Source organism: Aedes albopictus, chromosome 2, assembly GCF_035046485.1.
Source record: "Aedes albopictus strain Foshan chromosome 2, AalbF5, whole genome shotgun sequence".
Classification (NCBI taxonomy): domain Eukaryota; kingdom Metazoa; phylum Arthropoda; class Insecta; order Diptera; family Culicidae; genus Aedes; species Aedes albopictus.
In genome coordinates this window covers 333437780-333455877 of record NC_085137.1, presented here as the reverse complement: position 1 = coordinate 333455877, position 18098 = coordinate 333437780, and the positions used below count along the sequence as shown (strand labels likewise).

Below are 18098 nucleotides of genomic sequence, written 5' to 3'. Positions count from 1 at the left end.
TCTTTATTAGTATCTCAATTAATTTTTACATTCTTCAACTTAATCTAGGTGTTCTGTGTATTATAACACCCTATCATCCTAATTTGGTAAAATAAATTTAAGCTATTATCAAATCAATACTAATTAAGACCATATTACATTTCATTTGCTGTAGCAGTAAAGATTTTTTGCAGGCTTTATTTTTACTATGTTTACAATGTTTTACTCATTATGAAGGTTACAGCCCTCAACAGAGTTAAAAAAACTTTTTCATCGAAGATTTTTCCTTCTTTTAAACATAGGCTGTTCTTTCTAAGTTTAAAAGAACTCGATTAAATTGCACTTAATCTTGTTAATCATGCTCGGACTGGAACTCTCAATTTGTTCCCAGTGTAACTTTTAAACGCGAAAAACTATTAGTGTGTTCATTCAATTAACCATTCAAAGCCAACCAAAATTTCAAGGTTGAAGACCGTTTCCCTCAAACATTAAGGTGAAACGGGACGCCGTGTTATTTTTCCTATCTTGCCTCTCTTTCTAACAATTTGCCTCGCGATTTTGAAAATAGTAATCTCGAGACCTATCGCACTGAAGATGCTGAAAACCAATCAGCATATGCACTGCAAGTGAGCATACACAATGATAGGTTTTTGTTGCAAAATATGAAGTAGAATCTAATATCACCATCTTAGTAGCAACAGAGCAATGGCGGATATTTTCTCGACCGTCCCGTCCGCCCTTAAACAGTTTTTTACCATCGAGTTACCTAAGCAAACCATTCAACCTAACAGCCCGTTTGGCCTAGTCACCAGTTCGTCCTAGCGACCCGACCCATCCGGCCTAATGGCATATTCGGCCTAACGACCCTTTAGGCCTAACGACCCTTTCGGCCTAACGGCATTCGGCCTAACAACATTCGGCCTAACGGCATTCGGCCTAACGGGGTAGAACCCACTGCATCTCACTGCAATTTGACATCATAGCCTTGTTTCGAAACCGTAGAGTGCATAGTAAGAATGAAGTTTCCCTTCATCGTGTAGTTGTGTTGATTTGTGGGTAGATAGATAGAAGTAAGCTCCACCCACAGTTGCATCCAGAAAAATGAAAAATGTTGCATCCAGAAGCAGTTCCATCATCGTATTGAATTGTTTTAGCTAAATTGATCGTTATCAAACAGATGCTCAATATTTCGCCCAGCTGATCTCGTCGACACGATTTATTGTCAACAAGTAAACTAATTATATAGCTAGTCCTGGGATGGGCTTAATTGGCAGGTACCGATCATTATTTTTTTGGGAGATTGCGTGTAAGTCATGGCAGATTCATTATTTTAACAGCTACAAAGAAAGAAAAAAATATCATGTATTTTAGCTTGAACCTGGGACCTTCTGATCCGCAGGCTCGAGCCTTATCATCTGCACCATTTCTGATACTTAAATCGAAAGACATTAGAATACGATGGCATGACGTCTTAATCATGGGTAACTTTGTTTTAATTCGTGCTGGTAACTCTGTGCGATTTTTAGTATCAATGTGACATACTTTTGATAATTAGTCAATGAAAAAGAATTCCTACACAAAAACGATGTATGGACGAAATGTTCGTTACATAAAGGAGTAATAGCTAATTAAGTTAGTCACGTGAAATAATATAAAATTACATGACTTTTATATGTAAAAACGTAAAAATATCGTGTTTTTTCGTGATTTTTTAACTAAAATTGTTGAATAACTTCGAAATAAGCAATTTACACACCGTAGTATTTTCGGCAAAATTGTAGAGTATTGTTCTAACTATACCCTAACGGTATCTCCGGCACCTTTTCGGAGTAATTTTGTGAATTTCTGAGTAAATTTCTGTGAAAACGGCTAAAAAAACACGAAATCGAATTGATACACCCAAACCTTATTTTACGTCCACTATTGGCTTAGCGAAAAAAATTTCTACCTACAAAATAATGTTCAAAATGCACATTTTTATATTTTTGTACACTTCTCCCAATCACGAAGATGTTTTAAAAAATATAAAACGCTCATTGTCTTAGCGGTAGATTTTTTTGTCGCTTAGCCAAGCATGGACGTAAAAAAAGGACGAGGTGTACACCTTTAAATCTTTATCAATTTGGCTCAATTTTGAACTGAAGACTTGTTTTTGCATGCGGATTGATAATTTGATGTGTCACGGAGAATCGAAGAAAAAAATTTCAAAGTGAACAGGTCTAATAATCAACTGTCTTTTTTGAAAATTTCATGAAAATTGGCAAAGAATTTCAAAAGTTATTAATAGGCAAACATCGCACATGAAAAACACTAAAAATTTTCACAAACACTCACCCCTATCAGTAGCTTTCAAACCAATTGAACAAAGTTGATGAAATTTTGCAAGAAAGTGTCTCTATAATTATCATAACTGCTAACAAAATTTCATAATTATCAACACAGGACTTTGAACTGTAGAGTAAAAGAACCATCTTTTATGTGAATGAAAATTGGTCATGACTGTACAAAATGCTTAAAATCACGTCTGTTTGTTTTTCATCCACAGATAAAAGTAATGCATCGGGTTTTATGAAATTTGGCACAAATAATAAGCATACACCAAAGAGTTCTCAGTCAATTATTTGGCCAATTTTACCTATTCATTACGGAGCTACAGTCGTTCTTCTGTGTCCCAATTATTGCGGATACAGGCTTTAACCATCATATAACATATTATTGTAGTAGCAACCTTGACTAGAATTTTATTAACTTGCTTTGTTATCAATACGGAACAAATTCGACCTTTTCTCACCCCCTCGAAGGGGTGAGAATGGGTCAATTTTCATACACTTGTAGTTTTAAGGAAAATTGACGAATTCCAAATAATTTTTAATCATTTGTGCATACCTTACCAAAGATCATATTCCAGTGAGCAAAGGACTTCTTAATGCAAAGAAGCAAAAGTTATTGAACTATGAATGTGGAAGTATGCATTTTTGACCCATTCTCACCCCCAACGACGGTACTTTTCAAACCAGTAACAACCGACCAGTATATCATTTTACATTCAGAAGAAGAACATGTTTAATTTTGGATGTTCGAGGGTTCGACTGTTTGGATGTAACGATTGGTGGGAGTTCGGCTTTGCAGTCTAATGTTCTCTAGAACGACTATTTAGGACTCGTCCTAAACGGTCGTACCAGAGAACTTTAGACTGCAACGCCGAACTCCCAACGAACATGTTTAAGAAGAAAGAAAAATCTTTGATATAAAATTTACCAGATTGGTCACCAGTTTTTAAATCAGCAAAACTCAATTACAATCACAAACAGTCTCAAAACCCAAAAATTCTTTATAGCCTTTTTAAAAAGAAGGAAAAATCTCTGATGGAAAAGTTAGTAGTGTGGCCACCAACAGAGATGGCATTCCGCATGGAAAATGTGCACAATGCAGCTCATTTTTATATTAAAACCGCGCTCACTTGCACTCAAACTGAGGAGCATTCCATCCCTGGCCACCAATAGTACATTAAGCCATTCTAATTGAATGCTTTGTTAGTGCTATATGCAATGCATACATCTCGAAAGAATAGCCTATCTTTAAAAGAAGGAAAAATCTCTGATCATGATATCATTATATCCTAATCAATGAATGGTAGGCAGTAGCACTGTACTATTGGCGGCCACACTACCAACTCGCCCATCAGAGATATTTACTTCTTTTACAAAGAGGCTATTCTTTCGAGTTTCTTTCTGAAGGGATCCCTGAAGGAATTAAAAACCTGAAGTAAGCAGGAATTCTTAAAAATACTTTAAGACATTCCTGGAGGAATCCCAGAGTGAATTCCTGGAGAAATTTCTGAAATATTCCCTAGAGTAATTCTGGGAGGGATCTCTAAAGAAATTTCTGAATAAATCTTTCGATGAATTCCTAGAGAAATTTCTGGAGCGATACCTGAGGTATCCCTGAAGGAGTTCTTTAAACAATCCCTGGAGGAATTCCTGAAGCAATTCCTGGAGGAATCTCTGCACTATGTTTCAGAAATCAAAATTTCACGACAAAATTAAAAAAAGTTGTTTTTTTTTTAAGATCAATCAATTTTTATGTATGTATGATTGTTTGGGCTATGTTTGATTGTATACCGACTGATTTTTTTTTAATTTGTAACAAAATTGTATCGTTTTTGTATGGAGAAACTTCTTATAAGTGATAATTCTCTTTTAGTTTAAATTACAATTTTACAATGTTTACTCTATTTGTACAGTTTATTTGCCAATTTGTTCAAAAAGTATTCGACCGTATTCGACATGCAACCGATCTAGGAAGCTAGTTGAGACTCAACTTTTTCGGATGCTATCGGACTTCTTTGCGAGAATTTGCGAGAAACCATGACATAATGATTTAAGCGCTTGCGTTAATTTTTAAATGTTTTACGCTGTGCTTTAATAACCATCCACTATTATATATAGACTTTTGCCATTACGACGCAATCTCTTAATAGCTTGCGAAACAATACACATAGCAACATACTACTATTATTCTGGAAGGTATCGTTTCATGTAAGACTGTGATTGTAGACGTTTAAATCAATATCACACACTTACTCAAAGTGCAAAGTTCCGGTACATCAATTCGTGTGGTCAATTATGATTTTTAATAATCTTAATTTATGTATATATGTCATGTATGTATGGTTTTGGTGAAATAATTCGCTGCTCAGGTGTTTAAGATGTCCGGCATTTGGCAGAATGCCACTTGGCCGAATTATGTTCAAAATAATTCAGAGTCCTCTTTTCACATTCTAGCTGCCAATTTGATCATCATTAATTTTTCATTCTTCCTTCCTTCAATTATTGACTATTCTTTCTTATTTTACAATTCAGGGATTTACTTGGCGTTAAAACTGTCAATATTTTATCAAAGATTTTCCTCCTTTTAATCAAAGGGGATTATTTTGAGTTATACTGACGTGGTGTACAGTGGCACGATTGTTTCTTATTCAGCCAAACGGCATTCAGCCAAATGACGTTCGGCCAGATGGCATTCAGCCAAGCGACAATCAGCCAAAAGGCACTCGGTCAAATGACTTGGAATCGGTATTTGAACAATAAATTGTGTTCGCTCTTCGATCATATGTACAAGTGGGATGGATATATTTGCGACTAGGGAAAAGATTTGATTTTCCTTATATTATTTAAAATGCCGTGTCATTGATAGGCTCGGTAGCTAAGCCGGTAAAGTACTTGTGTAGCATATAAGGGTCGTGAGTTAAAATCTCACTTGAGCTGTGGATTTGTTCCTAATTTCTCTCATAATGTATCCATCTGTACATATGTATGTACGTTGAGTTTATTTAAAATTCTAATTTTGATTGATATACCGAAACTTTGCACATTGAGTAAGTCTGTGGTCTTGATTTAAAAGCTTATAATCACATTTATATTTGAAACAAAACCTTCCAGAATGAAAGTTGTTTGTTGCTTTGTATATTGTTTTACAAGCCATAAAGTCATAGCGTCGTAATGGCAAGAGTGGATGATTATTGAAGCACAGCGTGAAATATATTACCCTATAGGGTCTGGGACCATTTCGGCAGGAGCACCTATTTTGAGCACTTGCTGCTATAACTCAGTCAATTTTGATCCGATTGACTTGATTTTTGAGACACGATCAGATAGGCAGAGTATCTAACCGTGTTCAAAAATTCAAGTCAATCGGTTTGAAATTGACTGCGTTATAACAGCAAGTGCCCAAAAAGGTGCTCCTGCCCAAATTGTCTTAGACATTATTGTAAAATTTAAGCAAGCACTAAAATCACTCTAACTTGGCTTCCCGCAAGTTCCTGCAAAAAAGTCCGGTAGCATTCGAAAAAGAAGAGTCTAAACTAGCATCCTAGACCGGTTGCATGTCGAATAAGGTCGAATACTCCTACTTTTTGAACACATTGGCAAATAAACCGTAAAATTTGAGTAAATATTGTAAAATTTGTTTTGAAACTTAAAAGCATCGCAATTTGTGCATCAAATATGCAAAATTTACTAAATCTACTTTTAGGAAATGTATGCTTTATATTTTTTAATCGCATTTTTCACCACAAATCACATTTTTCTTAATATTGGTTATAATTGAGAATTTTCGCTCATAAGAAGTTTCTCCAAGGGCGTAGCCTGCTTTTCGGCAAGGGGGGGGCGAGCACCCTTACACTGAAAACCACTTTGCAGTAACAAGGAGTTGAACTCCTTCATCCACTCCTTGAATACTTCATCATTTAAAAAAAAAAGTGAATTTTGAAATATGGGTGATTAACAGGAATGGTTCAATGGAAGAATCGTATATGATTATAATCCTGAGGAATTCCTTAAGATATTACTTCAGGAATTTCTTAAAAAAATGCCATCATGAATTTAAATTTATCCAGCAGTTTCTCCAGAAATTTCTTTAATATTTTTCCAGGTTATTTTAATGTGGATATTCCAGAAGAAATTACCTTCGGAAAACTTTTTCCGTTAGGAATACCTTCAGAAATATCTTCAATAATTCCTCCAGAAGTTTTATTACGAATTTCACCATGCATTCTTTTGAGAATTTCCCAGTAATTCTTTACAAATATCATTCTTAATTCCACCAAAAATCCGTTTGAGAAGATCCAGAAAATACTTTAAGAATTTCTCCGGGAATTCTTTCAAAAATTCCAATCAATCTAAGATTCCTTTCCTTGAGGAATACCCTAAGAAATTTTTGGAGAAATTTCTTCGAAAAATCCATTAATGAATTCCTTCGGAATAACGGGAAAAAAATCTTTGAAAATTTCTAAAGGAATTCCTTCGGAAATTCCTGGAGGAATATCTTTGGAAGTTGCTAGAGGAATGCATTCGGAAATTTTTAGAGGAATCAATTAAAAAATAATTTCAGGAGTTTGTTTCGAAAATCCATGAGGAATTCCACCTGAAATTCCTTGACAAATTCTTCAAAAATTTCTTGAGGAATTCCTTCATTTCTAAAGCTCCTTGAGAAATTCCATAAGACATTCCTTCGAGAGTTCTTCTACGATTTCCTTTAGAAGATTCTTCGGGAATTCCTTGAGGAATTTCCTTGAAATAGATTTAGAACTCCTTCGGAGTTTTCGTGAGGAATTCTTCCGAAAATTCCTTGAGGAATGCCTTCAAAAATTCTTGGAGGAATTCATCCGGAAATTTCTGTGAGAATTCCTTCAAAAATTCCTGAAGCAATTCTTTCGAAAATATTGAAAAAAAAAATCACTCAAAGTCCCTTGAGATATCCATTCTGAAATTCCATAAGGAATTTCTTTAAAAATCTTTCAAAACTTCGTTGAAAAAATATTTCGGAAATTCCTGAAGAAATGCTTTTTGTGATTTTTTATTTCCTAGAAGAACTCATTCGGAAATTCTTTGAAGAGTTCCTTTAAAAATGCCTTGATAAGGGAAATTCGGAAATTGTTAAAGGAGTTCGTTTGGAATTTTTTTTGACATATGTCTGAAATGTCTTGAAATTGTTTACCTTCGGAAATTTTGTGAGAAATTGTTTGATAAGTTCGTTGAGGATTTTTTTTCGGTTTTTTTATAAATCTTTACGAAATTCCTCAAGGAATTCCAGCGAAAGATCCTTGAGAAGTTTCTTCGGAAATTCCTTCAAAAATGTATTGCGAAATTCCTACGAAAACTTGAGAAACTTCTTTAAAAATTCATTCAGAAACAGGTTTGGGGATTATGTGAGAAAATCCTAAGGAAATTTTTTGAGGACAACCGTCAAAAATTTTTGGAGGAATTCATCCGGAAATTTTTGGAGGTATTTCAAAGCAAATCCATAAGAAATTTCTTTGGAAATTCCGGGAGGGATTTCTTTGTAAATTCGTAGAGGAATTCCTTCGGAAATTCAGGAGAAAATCCTTTGAAAATTCCAGGAGAAATTCCTTTGAAAATTCCTGGAGGAATCCCTATGGAAATTCCTGGACAAGCTCCTCCGGAAACTCATGGAGGAATTCTTCGGGAAAATCCCGGAGGAATTCCCTCGGAAATTCTTGGAGGAATTCCTTCGAGAATTCGAGGAGGATTTCCTTCGGGAATTCCTGGAGGAATTTCTTCGGGAATTCCTGGAGTAATTCCTTCGAAAATACCTGATGAAATTCCTTCCTGAAATTTCTGGAGGAATTCCTTCGGAAATTCATGGAGGAATTCCTTCAGAAAATCCTTGAGCGATTCCTTCGCAAAAGTCCTGGAGGAATTCCTTCTGAAATTTATGGAGGAACCCCTTCGGAAATTCGTGAAGGAATTCTTGGAGAAATTCTTTCGAAAATTCCTGGTGGAATTCGTTCGGACATTCATGAAAGAATTCCTTCGGAAATTCCGGCAGGAACTCCTTTGAAAATTCCAGGTGAAATTCCTTTGAAAATCCCTGGAGGAATTCCTTCGGAAATTGCTGGAAGATTTCCTTCGGAAATTCCTGAAGGAATTCCTTCGGAAATTTATGAAGGAATTCCTTCGGAAATTCCAGGAAGAATTCCTTCGGAAATTGCAGAAGAAATTTCTTTGAAAATCCTGGAGGATCTCCTTCGGAAATTCCTGGAGGATCTTCTCCGGAAATTTCTGTAAAAATTCATCCTGAAATTCATGGAGGAATTTCTCAGGAAATTCCTGGAGGAATTCCTTTGAAAGTTCGTGGAGGAATTTCTTCAGAAATTCGTGAATGAATTCTTTCGGAAAATTTCTGGAGCAATTCCTTCAGAAATTCATGGAGGAACTCCTTCGGAAAATGCTTTAGGATTTGCTTCGCAAAATTCCTGGAAGAATTTCTTCGGAAATTCATGGAGGAATCCCTTCGGTATTTCCTGGAGGAATTCCTCCGGAAATTCCTCGAGGAATTTCTTCGGAAATTCGTGGAGGGATTCCGTCGGAAAATTTCTGGGGGAATTCCTTTGGAAATTCATGTAAGAATTCCTTCGTAAAATTCTTTAGAAATTCCATCGCAAAATTCCTGGAGGAATTCATTCGGAAATTCATGGAGGAATTCCTTCGAACATTCATGGAGGAATTCCTTCGAACATTCATGGAGGAATTCCTTCGGAAATTCCAGGAGGACATCTTTTAAAAAATCCAAGAGGAATTCCTTTGAAAATTCCTAGAAGAATTTCTTCGGAAATTCTTGGAGGAATTCCTCCGAAAATTCCTCGAGGAATTTCTTCGGATATTCGTAGAGGAATCCCGTCGGAAAATTTCTGGATTAATTCCTTCGGAAATTCATGGAGGGATTTCTTCGGACATTCATGAAGGAATTCCTTCGGAAATTCCAGGAGGAAATCCTTTGAAAATTCCAAGAGGAATTCCCTTGAAAATTCCTGGAAGAATTCCTTTAGAAATTCCTGGAGTAATTCCTCCTGAAGTTCCTAGAGTAATTCCTCCGGAAATTTGTGGAGGAATTTTTGTCGAAATTTCCTGGAGGAATTTCCCCGGAAGTTCCTGGAGAATTTCCCTCCGAAATTCCTGGAGGAATTGCCACGGAAATTCCTGGAGGAATTCTCTTGGAAATACATGGAGGAATTCATTCGGAAAATCCTGAAGGAATTTCCGGGTGGGATTACATCGGAAATTCATGGAGAAATTCCTTTGGAAATTTCCAAAGGAATTTCTCCAGGAATTTCCGACAGAATTTCTCCTGGAATTTCTGAAGGAATTCTTCCTGGGATTTCCAAAAAAAATCCTTCAGGAATTTCCAAAAGAGTTTCTCCAGGAATTTCCGAAGGAATTTCCAAAGGAATACCTTCAGGAATTTCCAATGGAATTCCTCCGGGAATTTTGAAGAAATTTCTCGAAGAATTTCCGAAGGAATTCCTCCAGGAATTTCCGAAATAATTGCTCCACGAATTTAAGAAGGAATGCATCCAAGAGATTCCGGAGGGATTTCTCCAGGAATTTCCGAAGAAATTCCGAAAGAATTCCTGCAGGAATTTCCATGAATCTTTAAACGAGTTTGTCCAGCAATTTCCGAAGGAATTTCTCCCGGAATTTCCGAAAGAATTCCTCCAGAAGTTTTTGAAGGACTTCCTAACGGAATTTGTAAAGAAATTCCTCCATGAATTTTCGAGGGAATTCCTCTTGGAATTTCCAAAAATAAAATCCAAAAAGACTTTCCGAAAAAAAAATCTCCAGGAATTTCCGAAGGAATACCTCCAGGAATTTCTGAAGGAATTCCTCCGGGAATTTCCGAAAGAATACCTCCAGGAATTTCCGAAGGAATTCTTCCAGTAATTTCCGTAGAAATTATTCCAGCAATTTCCGATGCAATTCCTTCTGGGATTTCCAAAGGAATTCGTACAGTAGTTTCCGAAGGAATTCCTCCAGGAATCATAAAAATCATTCCTCTAAGAAATTTAGAATGATTTTTTTCCAGGAATGTCATAAGGAATTCATCCAAGGATTTTCTCAGGAATTTCTCTATAGATTTCTGAAAGAATTCCTCCAGGAATTTCCGGAGGTATTCATCCAAGATTTTTCGAGGGAACTCCCCAAGGAATTTCCGAAGGAATTCCTCCAGAAAATTTCGAAGGAATTCCTTCAGGAATTTCCGAAGGAATTCTTCCAGGAATTTGCGAAGGGATTCCTCCAAGAATTCTGCATTTTCTTAAGGAATTCCTCCAGGATTTTTTGAAAGAATTGCTTCAGGAATTTCCGTAGCAATTCCTCCCGGAATTTCCGAAAGAATTCCCTCAGGAATTCCTAAAGAAATTCATTCTGGAATTTCCGAATGAATTCCTCCAGGAATCTCCAAAGGAATTCGTCTAGCAATTTCCGAAGGAATTTCTCCCAAAATTTCTGAAAGAATTCCTCCAGGAATTTTTGAAGAAATTCCTCGTGGAATTTCTGAAGGAATTCCTCCCGGAATTTCCGAAAGAATCCCTTCAGGATTTTCCGAAGGAATTCTGCTAGGAATTTCCGACGGTAATTCTCCAGGAATTTCCAAAAAAATCTAAAAAGAATTTCCGAAAAAAAATCTTCCAGGAATTTCTGAAGGAATTCCTCCAGGAATTTCCAAAAGAATTCGTGCAGCAATTTCCGAAGGAATTCGTCCAGTAATTGCCGAAGAAATTATTGCAGGAATTTCTGAAGGAATTCCTCCTGGAATTTCCAATGAAGTTCGCCCAGCAATTTCCGAAGGGATTCCTCCCGGAATTTCCGAAAGGATTCCTCCAGGAATTCCTAAAGGAATTCCTCCTGGAATTCCAAAGGAATTCGTCCAGCAATTTCCGAAGGAATTCCTCCCGAAATTTTTGAAGGAATTCCTCCAGGAATTTCCGATGGAGTTCCTTCTGGAATTTCCGAAGGAATTCCTCCAGGAATTCCGCTAGGAATTTCTGAAGGAACTCCTGCATGAATTTCCAAAAAAAAAATCCAAAAAGTATTTCCGAAAAAAATCCTCCACGACTTTCCGAAGGAATTCCTCCAGGACTTTCGGAAGGAATTCCTCCAGGAATTTCCGAAAGCATTCCTCCAGGAAGTTTGGAATTATTTTGTCCAGGAATTTCGTAAGGAATTCACCTAAGGATTTCCTCACGAATTTCTCTATGGATTTCTGAAAGAATTCCTCCAGGAATCTCCGAAGGTATTCATCCAAGATTTTCCCAAGGAACTGCCCAAGGAATTTCCGAAGGAATTGCTCCAGGAATTTCCGAAGGAATTCCTTCAGGAATTTCCGATGGAATTCTTCCAGGAATTTGCGAAGGGATTCCTCCAGGAATTTTGGATGGAATTCCCTCAGGAATTTCTAAAGGAATTCCTCCAGGTATTTCCGAAGGAATACCCTCAGGAATTTTCGAAGGTATTCCTCCAAGAATTTCCGAAGGAATTCCTGCATACATTAAAAAAAAATACGAGGATGCAGGAGAATTTTATTTTTACTAGTCAAAAACAGCTCTGATCATCTAAGTTTTTCGGTTAAGTTAGAATATAGTTGATCGGTCAGGGGGAGGGGGGGGGCCGTGGCCCCCCCTGCCCCCCCCTTGGCTACGCCCTTGAGTTTCTCCATACAAAAAACGATACAATTTTGTTACAAATCGAAAAAATCAGTCGGTATAATCAAACATAGCCCAAACAATCATACAAATATGAAAATTTATTGATCTTAGAAAAACAACTTTTTTGACTTTTGTCGCAAAATTTTGATTTCTGGCCCATAGTGCTCTGGAGGAAATCCTGGAGGAACTTCTGGACAAATTCCTGGCGGAATCCTTGGAGAAATTTGAAGAGGAAACCCTGGAGGAATTCTCGGAGCAATCCCTGGGTGAATTGCTAAAGAAAAACCTTCTGGAGGAATTTCAGGAAGAATTCCTGAAGCAATTTTTGGAGAAGTCTCTGGAAGAATCCTTGGCGAAATTCCTGAATAAATTCCCGGAGGAATTCATAAGGGGATTTTTGGAGTAATCCCTGAAAAAAATCTGGAGGATTTCCTGAAAAAACTCCTGGATGAATTACTGTAAGAATTTCGGAGCGAATTCCTGGAGGAATTACTTTAACCATTCTTGAAGATATCCCTGACGGAATTCCTGGAAAAATCTCTGAAGGATTCTTGGAGGAACTCATGGAGGAATGGCTGGAGGTATTCCTGGAAGAATACCTAAAGGTTTTCTCAAAGGAATTAATGAAGGAATTCCTAGAAGAATACCTGGAGCAATTCCTGAAAGAATTACTGGAGACATGCCTGTAGGAATTCCTGAAGGAATCTGTACACAAATTCTTGGAGGAAACTCAGGAACTCGTGGAAGAATCTTTGCATAAATTCTTGGAGGAATACTTAGAGTAAGTCTTGCAGAAATCTTTGGAGAAATTCCTAGAATAATCCCTGAAGGAATTCCAAGAGGTATCCCTAGAAAAATCTCTGGAGGAACTTCTTTAAGATTCACTAGCATTTCAAAGAGGAATCCCTGGAGGAATTCTTTGAGGAACCCCTGAAGATATTTCTGGAGTAAGGCCTGTAGAGGAATTCTAGAGGAATCTCTTTTAGAATTTCTGAAGGAGTTTTCGGAGGAAACCCTGCAAAAATTCCCTTAAGAATTCAAGGGAGAATTCTTAAATTAGCGGAGAAATTCCTAGAGTAATTCTTGAATTAATCTCTGGAGAAATTTCTGGAGGTATCCCAGGAAGAATTCATAAGGGAATTCAAAAAAAAAACAATTCCGAAGAATTCCCAGGAGGAGGAACTGAAGAAATCACAGAAAGAATTCTCGGAGAAACCCTGATGGAATCCTTAGAAGAGTTCGCGAAGGAACTCCTGCAGGCATCCCTATAGCAGTTCCTCAAGGAATCCCTGGAGGAAATCCTGAAGAAACCCCAGGTGGAACCCCGGAAGCCATCCCAATAGGAATTCCTAAGGGAATCTCGAAACAGTTCATGGAGGAAGCTATGGAGTAATTCCCCAGCAACACACATGTTGCAAAGGTGTGTCGACAGCGCAGGGTTTTGGTTGGACACGGACCATTTTCAAATTATTTTGCCTTTGGGTTAGAATTACATGAATGTAACTCTTATACAACCAAAAACTTGCGCAGTCGACACTTCTTTGTAACAAGTTTGCTGCTTGGGAATTCCTGGTGCAGTTCTTGAATGAATTCCAGGAGGAATTTCCAAAGAAATCCCAGCAAGAGTTCCTAGGGGAATCCTTGGAGAAATGCGTTAAAATAATTCCTGATGTTGTTCTTGAAAAAATTGCAGAGGGAATTCTCGAGTGAACCTCTGGAGGAACTCTTGAATGAATACTTGGAGGAATTCATGATGAAATTCCTTGAGGGATACCGGAAGCAATACCATGAACAATTTTTAAGAAAATCCTGGGACAGCTTTCTTAACGATGAAATACCTAGAATAGGAGTCCATGTCAGCAGTGATTTTTGGACGAATCATTGAAGGAATCATTAGGAATTCTTGAATTGATTTTTGAATAATTTCTGGTAAAATTTTGAGAAAAAAAACCTGGAAAAAACTCTTACAAAAATTCGAATAATTACCTATATGCAATTAATTTAGCAATCTCTATCGGAATTCTTAAAAAAATATATGGGGAAATGCGTGGATAAATCTCAGAACAAATACCTGCAGAAATCCCTAAAAGGATCTCTGGTGAAGTTCCTGAAGGAATCCACAAAAAAAAAGCTGTGGCACAATCACTGGAGAATACATCCCTGGGAAAATTCCAGGAGGAATGGCTGGTCCCTAGAGGAATTCTAGAAGAACACTCTGTAGGCATCCATGATGGAAGCACTGAAGGAAGCTATGAGAGAATTGCTGGAGAAGTTCGTCGATGCTTCCTTGAAGAAGTACCGTAAACCGGGGTCAAATTGATCTCCGGGTTGAAATTGATCAGTCGTTTTTTAAGAAGATAAAGCATTTTTTCAATAGTTTTCTTACAAATAGCATGAAGTATCAGATTTCAACAGCACGATGCTTAAAAGAAAATTATTAAAAATATGCTTTTTCTAACCGAAAAACGTCTGATCAATTTCGACCCGAAGATCAATTTGACCCCAGTTTACGGTATCTGTAAAAATTTCTGAAGGCACCGTGCGAGGAATATCCGGAAAAATTGGCATGTTATTTTTCCATGAATAAGAATCACACAATTTAGAAATTCAGCCAAGCTTCTTATTAGGTGTAAAATTCTATGATAAGATTGAACTGGTAATCTTAGAGTGGCGAAATTTCTTGGGGTTTATGTGGAAACCAAGTTTGATAATTGTGGATGAAATCCTAAATAATTCGAATGGTTTATTTCTTTAGAATTTTTTTTTCTGAAATTCCTAATTACTAATAATTTTGTCACGGCCCGAATTAAAAACAAATCTGGTGGCCAGGGGGGGGGGGTCACGGCACCCCTGCTCCCCTCTGGCTACGCCCATGTCCATCTTTGGCCGTTCTTGCTAATCGTTGATTGAACCTGAATATTGATGTCTCGATGTCTGAATATTGATGGGAGACGTGACTGATAATTTTGTCCAGCCGTTCGTTCGTCTCCAATGAACGCACCTAATAAAACGGCATACTGTTCTCTAATGTTTCGTGGATATTTGCTTCTTTGACATTAATGCAGTAGAAATTGAGCAATAATTATAAAAATTCGTGAAAGCCAATTGTGTCCATAGAACACAGCGTTTTGGGGGCAATTATGCTTTGGCGCGAAGAAAGTTGAATCGCGTCAGCACTGGTATCGATGGGTAACACCCCAACATGCTTGTTTGTTGACATCCGCGATAGGGGGTAGCCAAGGCAAACTACAAGGAAGCAAAGCTACTACGTTCAGCCCAATTTCGTGCCACAGCGTGGTTGCCTCCAAAATTTCTGTTTTTGGGACGTCTTTTGCTTTCCCGAATTTAAATATTTTTTGCTAACACCTACAGCATTGATGTCAAAGAAGCAAATAACCTCAAATCATTAGAGAATATAATACCGTTTTAAAATATCCAACTTATTACGTATATTAGGGTGTTCCAGAACAAAAAATATCGAAAATAAACTTTTTAACGTTTTTCTGATCACAAAAGTGATAATTACACATGTTTCCATTAATTTTATTGGCATACTTTGTTCGGAGAACTTGCAGCAAACGAGTTTATCTTTCAAGTTGTGCTGCAAGAGTTAATTTCTGGCAAGTTTTAGTGTGGTTATGATTTTCGAACTTCAAATAAGGCTGACACAAATTATATTTCGACTTTTTGTCCCCCCCCCCCCCTTCAAAAAAAATTGGCTGGATTATGCATTTTGAGGGGGCAGATGAAAAAATATTTATCAAAATGTCGAGGTTTGGTGAAAATTCTTTGACAAATCCGATGCGTTTTAAATATTTTTCAGATTAAATGCTTTATTATTTTTATCCCCCTTCGACCAGCCAAAGAGTGGTGGGACAAAAAGTGAAATAAATATTTGTAACGGCCTAATCGAAAAACATAAAATTGATTTGATGCCCCTCTTAATTTTAATGGATTTGGCTGAAATTTTAATCAGTTATTTCTTTTAGTCACGACACTGGGCTTCTGTGGCTAGTTATTCTAATAGCCAAACTGTATAGCTCATCTACCTACTTCTCTCCTTTATCTGAATCGCAACCTCCCTTGAAAATAAAAATTCCTGCATTCCTGAAAATTTGTCAATTTGTCGTTCGAGCTAATGTTATAGAATTTATGTATCTGCATATATAAAAGCAATAGAACGTTTAAACTCGGCCCCATATAGTAAAAGCTACAAGGGCGTGGGTTTTCAGCATGAGAGTGACGGGCTCGATTCCCGGTCGGTCCAGGATCTTTTCATGAAAGGAAATTTCTTTATCTTATTCTGGCATAGTATATCTTCGTGCCTGCCATACGATTTACACATGTAATATAGTTATTGTCAGAGGAAGCTCTCAGTTAATAAAAATGCTCATAGAACATTAGGCTGGGAAGCAGGCTTTGTGGGGACGTAATGCCAATAAGAAGAAGAATAACCCTCTGTTACTGGCTGTTTCCGGTCAAAATGGATTTTTAGGCGGAATTACTTTATATCTTCCTACGTTTCGGCCCTTGGTTTGGGCCTTCCTCAGGGAGGTTACAGCCAATAACAGAGGGACTATTCAACAAAACCCTGGTCGCATTCCAAATAGCTAAGAAGAATAACGTTTTAACCAAGTTCGTTTCACTTTGCTCATAAAATCATGGAAGAATTCTAGGTGATTTGCATCCACCGCCTCCGGATTGCATTCCTATGGATAACGCAAGGATAACGGGAGACCAAAGAACTCCATATACTCTCTCATTAAGATTAGAACTTGTTTCTTGCACACTGAATTCCACGCCGCAGCCTCAATACATATGTTAACACTTGTAATCTGTCAAAAGCCATTAACCATTTAACGGCAATCAATATTTACGATCCTAATCAGCCAACGCAAACACTTTTATAACCAGATACCGTCTCTAGATTGTGGTTTGCCTCCTGGTGCGCTCGCCCTAGACAGTCCAATTCACAATGCAATATGCAGTAAATGAATGCTATTTTTCATCGCCCATAAGTGCACCGTCATCATTATCATATCTTCATCACATTCATATCCGAATCGGATTTATACCCAGCTCCATTCCTTCCGACCAGGTGGTACCATCGGGAATGAACAAGTTGCTCAACTGGATCCGCCGCGAGTACAACAATCCACCGGTCTACGTCACCGAGAATGGCGTTAGCGACCGGGGTGGCACCCACGATGTCAAGCGAATCGACTACTTCAACTCGTACCTGGAGGCCGTGCTGGACGCCATCGAGGACGGGTGCAATGTGCAGATGTATATCGCTTGGAGTCTGATGGATAGCTTCGAGTGGAAGGCTGGATTTACGTGAGGAGAACTGCTTAATTGTAAATTCAAATTCTTTTTAATTAACCCGCGTTCTATATGGATTTCAGGGAGAAATTCGGACTGTACCATGTGGACTTTTCGAGTCCGAACCGAACGAGAACACCCAAAGCTTCGGCCAAGGTTTATGCCAAGATTGTGCGAACGCATCGGATCGACTGGAGTTACCGGCCGGCGCCGGAGGTCATCATCAAAGCACCATCGGCTTATCGCTCAAACAGTAGTATTAGGGTTCCTGTGATATACTTGACGCTGGCCATGCTGGGAATCGCACTGAAAGTGATTTACAGCAAATAGGGAATGTGAATCTCGTCTGTGCCTGTGACAGTATTTTACATTTTTTATAAGTTGTACATATGTGTATTATTTTTTCTCGGAAACAAGTGAATGCTTTTTTAATTAGTGTTATTATTGCATGTGTCCGAAAGCTTTTTCTATACAGGTTTACATATTGATTAGCATCCAAACCGCATACTTCATCTGAGATTTATTCTCATTTTAAAAAAATATGCTATTGCTTTCGCATTACACCGTTATGTAGAAGGGGTAGGCGGGAGGTAGTCTTCGCATTGAAGAATATCCCAATCACATATAATATTTGTTTGGGCATTTAAAAGACGAATTCTGTGTTTCTCAGGTTAGCTTGTTCAGGTTCAAATGTTCCAACTGGAGAATAGTGCCTCTGGAATCTGTGCTTCGGAAAGTCCATGAATGAGTTTGCATACGTAACCATATAGCAAATCAACGACTGAACCGATCA

At 37.6% G+C, this 18098-nt stretch overlaps 1 protein-coding gene across 1 annotated transcript in view; it reads left to right on the top strand.

Moving 5' to 3' along the window:
- The window catches only part of LOC115267620 (myrosinase 1-like), a 37375-nt gene extending 19638 nt beyond the window's left edge, over window positions 1–17737 (top strand). Inside the window, exons 5-6 of the mRNA XM_029874761.2 lie at window positions 17082–17320; window positions 17389–17737. Coding sequence (XP_029730621.2) covers window positions 17082–17320; window positions 17389–17635 — 486 coding nt within the window. The 3' untranslated portion in view covers window positions 17636–17737. The remainder of the gene's footprint in view (window positions 1–17081; window positions 17321–17388) is intronic.
- Window positions 17738–18098: the final 361 nt, after the last annotated feature.